The following is a 5,806-nucleotide window of genomic DNA, read 5'->3' as shown; positions in this document are numbered from 1 at the left end:
AAAAATCTTTAAAAAAACCCATATTCTGTTAAGTAACTTCATATCATATTTATACAAAAGAAATGAGTTCATTTCAGAAAATACAGATGGGGCAGAAAAAGATTGAAAAAAATGGCTGATGATCTTACCACCCAGTATTTTGTCTCTCTGTCTATTAATAGTCACTCAGCATATATTTAGCAAAATGTGACAATACTATACTTAATATTTTTATAACTTCCTCTTTTTATTTACTGTGTTATCATATAAATAATTGTTTTACTTTATTTTCCATAGCTTAAGAGCAATTTATTTATCCCATCCCACATTTTGGGACACGTGGATTGTTTCTAGTTTCTCCATGTTAGAAATGGTAAAGCGATGAGTATCTGTGGATCATTCTGATGCCAGACATCATGAAGGCATTTTGCTGCTTAATGCTTACGCAGGACTAAACTGGAATACTAGACTAGACACTGTACTAGATTAGGGGTTGATAGACTTGTTCTGCAAAGGATTAGGTAGTCAGTTTTTCAGGGTTTGTAGGCCAAACCATCTCTTTTGTGGCTGTTTGTTCAACCCTGTTGTTGTAATGTGAAAGCAGCCATAGATAGTACGTAAACAAGTGAATGGGGCTGTGCTCCAATAAAACTTTATTTATAAAAACAGACGGTGTGTGTGTTTGCTTGTGCGTGCAAATTTGGTACACGGGCTGTGGTTTGCCCAAGTCTGTTCTAGAGGCAGTGTAGGTGCACAGGCCAATTAGGTTTAATGAAGAGCTGGAATTTTGTTACTTCTTCATGATGCTGACCATATACGGTAGGATAGAATTATTGTTCCTTTATTAATTGATGAGCTTAAGTTTCCTGTTACATACATTTAATAGTTTAAAGGAAAAATCTCGTGTTTTGAGAGTCATAGAATTTAAAAATGGTGCAACATTGAAACCTTTTCAGGTGAGAAGTTTTAAATGTGTTTTGCTATGTACACTTTTATGTTGAAACAAAGGGAATGTGACTGTTTAGACCCTGGTCTCAGGTGTGCTCTGTCTGGAGGAGAGAAGAGATGGAGACCCTTGACTAAAGCTTGCACTTCACATTCTGGAATAGAGGGGTGTCGGGCCAGGGCTTACTAATGCACTATTTGTCATGCACAACACAGTTTTGAATTAAGTGCATGTGTTTTTAGGCATTTTCAAATCGTGGCATCTCTTTCATGTATAAGATCAACATGGGTTTGCAAGACCATGAGCAGGGCAGAGTAACATCCCCTTTCAAGCCACTCTTGTTCTGAGCTCAGGTGTTATAGATGAAAAGCAGTTCTAAATCCCGTTTGCACATTGATACCCTCTGTGGCTTAGGTAAGTCTTTTAGCCTGGGGTTTTTAAACCAGTAATCTGTTAACTGGCAGCAATCCATGGGAAAATGCACTTAATTTATTGTGAGTCACAGATTTTGAGGGTAAAAGACAGGATCCCAGGAGAAGACTGGTGGTCTAAGTAGAAAGATTAAGGAAATATTACAGTTTCACAAAATAACGCATCTGGAATTTTCAGTTATCAAGGAAAGAAAACTCAACACCACTGTTAATATAGTGATGGGACTTGTGGGTGGAAAAGTTATATACCAATGACATCTTTAGTGTAGTTCCTTGGTTTAGTGAAAAGGGGATTAAACTCTTCCTCTGAGATAGTGGTTCTTAGTAGCGGGTAGGGGACATTTTTGACTTCCAGGACAAATTTGGCATTGTCTGGAGACATTTCTGGTTGTCACAACTGGGGTGGGATGTGTGCTATTGCCATCTAGTAGGTAGAGGCCAGGTGTGCCATTAAACATCCCACATTGCACAGGACAGTCCTCTACAACAAAAGATTATCCAGCTCAGAACGCCAGTAGTGTTGAGACTCAGAAACCCTGGTTTGAGACAATGATGTGAAAAGTGATCTTAGTTAATGTTTATAGTGGGGTCTAAATTAGAAAATCCCTGACCTCGTCATTGTAATGTAACATTTCCCCTTCCCCAGGAATTGGTTCTTATTCTGAAAATTTAGGCTGAGAGTTCAGATTTCTACCTCGTTCTTCATCTACGCTGTGTTTGAACAAGAAAACAGTTTCCACCTGTATAAATTTAACACACTCTGTTGCCTTACATTATTGCCAAACTTTAACAGCTGCTTAAAAATTGCCATTAAGATGCCATCATAATATCATTAGTTTTAGAGCACATTAAGAACAGTCTTCCAAATGAAAGCCGTCTCGGCAGGGTTGGTTTAGTCACTGCAGTAGTCAGAGGTAGTCTGATGTGGGAGATTTAGGAAGTGGACCCCTCACCGTTTATAATAATAGTGTTTTAGATAAACTTCGCTAGTTATTTCTCAGCTGCTTTATCAAGAGTAAACGAAGGGTATAGTCATACAATGGAATATTATTCAGCAACAAAAAGGAATGAAGCACTGATTCGTGCTGTGACATGAGTAAACCCCGAACATTTGTGCTGAGTGAAAGAAACCAGACACAATCGTGCAATTCCGCTGCTATGAAATGTCCTGAATAGGCAAATCCATAGATCCAGAAAGTAGCTTGGTGGTTGCCATGGTGAGGAGAGAAAGAGTAGGGAGTGGCTTTAATGGATACAGAGATTCTTTGTGGGGTGATGAAAATGTCATAGGATTAGATAGTTGTGATGGTTTCAAAACCTTTTGAATATATTAAAAACCACTGAGTTGTTCAGTTTAAAATGGTGAATTTTATGTTATGTGAATTATATCTCAATTTTTTAAAATGCAAAAAAAAAAACAAACAGAAGAATGAATGTAAGAAACACTCCTTGTCCTTTAGTTTCTCCATCGCTGCCATCATGTGGCTACTTGTTCATGGAGACCCACAGACCTCTGGGTCTGTGTAGCCCAGCTCAGACTCTGAGTCTCTCGTCATGGCCTTCTGGTGGCTCCCAGAGGCACTTGGTTCTGCTCTGGTGTCACCTTGCCTGCTGGTGGGGTTTAGGAGTGAAAACTCCTGGCCTGGCTCACTTTGGACTGTGTAAGCTGCAAAGCTTGATCTGGATTTTAGAAGTTCATATTTTGCATAGTACTTTTGTTTTTTGATTTCCCAGAAGCTGCTTGACTTGAAACTTTTGTTCCAGAGTTTTGCTTTCTTTTTGCTTTTTTTTTTTTTTTGAGACAGAGTCTCACTCTGTTGCCCGGGCTAGAGTGCCGTGGCATCAGCCTCGCTCACAGCAATCTCAAACTCTTTGGCTCAAGCAATCCTTCTGCCTCAGCCTCCCGAGTAGCTGGGACTACAGGCATGCACCATCATGCCCGGCTAATTTTTTTCTATATAGTTTTAGTTGTCCGATTAATTTCTTTCTATTTTTAGTAGAGACGGGGTCTCGCTCTTGCTCAGGCTGGTTTCGAACTCCTGAGCTCAAGCATCCTCCCGCCTTGGCCTCCCAGAGTGCTAGGATTACAGGCGTGAGCCACCGCGCCCGGCCTCTTTTTGCTTCTTTTTGCTCATTCAATGCTTGATTCTGTAGCCTGGGACTAATTTGAATGTTAGCCCCATTTCTTGCAGGAATTATCTAAGCAGTGGATTTGCATAAAGGACAGAGAGGTGAGTGTGAAGTGAGAGATGTAGTTTATCATCACAGGAGACGTGGAAGGAGTAAAGGTGAGTATTGGAGAAGAAAGCAGAGTAGCAGGCAATGGTTTAAGTCAGTAACCATTTAATTTAATAATTGTCTAAAGAGAAGAGAGCAGATGAAAGCGTGAGAGATGGGCCGGTACTATACTTTTAAGATTTAAAATGGTAGGGGAGCCCTTGTCTGTGTATAATAGAACTTACCATGTGCCAGAACATGCTGAGTCACTGAGTACGTTACTCACTGAATTCTCTGTTTGCTAGTATTTGGCTGAGAATTTTTGTATCTCTGTTCATGAGGGATATTATTCTATAGGTTTCTTTTTTTGTTTTGTCTTTTCCTGTTTTGGTATCAGGGTGTTACTGGCTTCATAGAATGAGTAGGGAGGAGTCCTTCCTTCTTGGTGTTATGGAATAGTTTCTGTAGGATAGGTACCAGTTCTTTGTAGATCTGGTAGAATTCACCTGTGAATCCGTCTGGTCTGGGACTTTTTTATTACTGTTTCGATCTCACTGCTCATTATTGGTCTGTTCCGGGTTTCTGTTTCTTCCTGGTTCAGGCTTGGGAGGATGTGTGTTTCCAACAATGTATCCATTTCCTCTAGGTTTTCTAGTTTATTTGCATAGAGGTCTTGGTAGTAATTCCGGATGATTTTTGTATTTCTGTAGTATCAGTTGTAATGTCTCCTTTTTCATTTCTGATTGAGGTTATTTGAGTCCTTTCTCTTCTATTTCTGGTTAAACCGGTTAGTGGCCTATCGATTTTGTTTATCTTTTCAAAGAACCAATTTCTTGTTTCATTGATCTTTTATATTGTTCTTTTTGTTTCCATTTCATTTAGTTCTGCTCTGAGCTTTGTTATTTCTTTTCTTCTGCTATCCAATGAATTCTCAAAACAGCTTTTTGAGGTGGGTGGTGGACTCTGTTTTCCAGATGAGGAAACCTGAAGTTTGGAGGGGTCAGGCAACCTGTGCATTCACATGTACGGGTCCTTCAGCCTCAGGACAACTTTAGATTTCTGCGTTGCCTCTCAGTACCTAAAGAATTGGATCTTTGTTCTGGCTGACACTTTAATAGGGAAACATTTCAAGCCAAGTGAACAATGTCATGGGTGGAACCGAGAGATAAAGGTGAGAGTCTGAGCTGGGACTGTGGAGGCCTCATGTATTCCCAGATGGATAGCTGAGTGATGGCAGCAAAAGGAGGTATAGGTTTTGACTTTTGCATCAGGCAGGTTAGATGGGAGTTTGCTAGCCGAACCAAGATTCTACCCTAGAGGATAATACAACGTGTGACAAATCAAGTGTTTTATTTTATATAGGAAGCCAAAAACAGGAATACTAATGCTAAACATGGGAGGCCCTGAAACCCTTGGAGAAGTTCACGACTTCCTTCTGCGGCTCTTCTTGGACCGAGACCTCATGACACTTCCTATTCAAAAGTAAGATACACATAAACACCCGCACTGTTTTGTAATGTGTGCAAGGCATTTTGCCTTACACATATCTCTCAACTCTTTAGTTTCAAAAAAATAAGCAGTTTTAATGCATACTTGGTAATGGTCAGGGCAGCAGCATTAGTTTCTGTTGGGTATCAGAAGGATATGATCTTGGAAGAATTGCAAGGGAGAGAGAGAGCAAGTTAGTGAGGATTCTCCTTGAGCCCTTTCCTTCCCAGAGCCCTAGAAATTGCAGTTGTCTTGACGCAGCCGAAGCACCTTTAAAGATTTTTAAAAATATATTTGTGCTTTGCACTCTGATTAACATGCAGGGAAGCGATAATTATTATTCATTTGTACCACGAATGTGGATTGTTGCTGTCCGCCTTCTCTTCCTTTTCTCATCCTTCCTTCTCTCATCCTTTTCTCCCTTCATCCTCTCCTTTTTTCTTTCAAAATAGGTTTTTGTAATGAAAAATGCCTGTGATAAAAATGCAAATAGTGTAAAAGTATTTAAAGCAAAAAGCAAGTGTGCCTTTCACCTTGAACTCCATCCTCCCAGTCACCCACCCAGACGTGAGCACTGTTACATCCAGAAGTAGTCCCTGTGTATCCAACCATGGATAAACACACACACACACACACACACACACACACACACAGACACACACACACACACACACACACACACACGTCCCCTCCCCACTTTGTTACAAAAATGCAAACGTGCTTATGCACATTGTTTAGCACTTTG

The 5,806-nt window shown here is 40.2% G+C and overlaps 1 protein-coding gene across 1 annotated transcript in view; it reads left to right on the top strand.

Moving 5' to 3' along the window:
- FECH (ferrochelatase) overlaps positions 1-5,806 on the top strand; it is a 41,879-nt gene that overhangs the window by 8,899 nt on the left and 27,174 nt on the right. The window contains 1 exon segment of the mRNA XM_012651799.1: positions 4,936-5,055. Within this exon segment, the coding sequence (XP_012507253.1) occupies positions 4,936-5,055 (120 nt within the window).

Source organism: Propithecus coquereli, unplaced genomic scaffold (assembly GCF_000956105.1).
Source record: "Propithecus coquereli isolate 6110/MARCELLA unplaced genomic scaffold, Pcoq_1.0 Scaffold37, whole genome shotgun sequence".
In the NCBI taxonomy this organism is placed as follows: Eukaryota; Metazoa; Chordata; class Mammalia; order Primates; family Indriidae; genus Propithecus; species Propithecus coquereli.
This window is presented reverse-complemented; position numbering and strand designations above follow the sequence as displayed.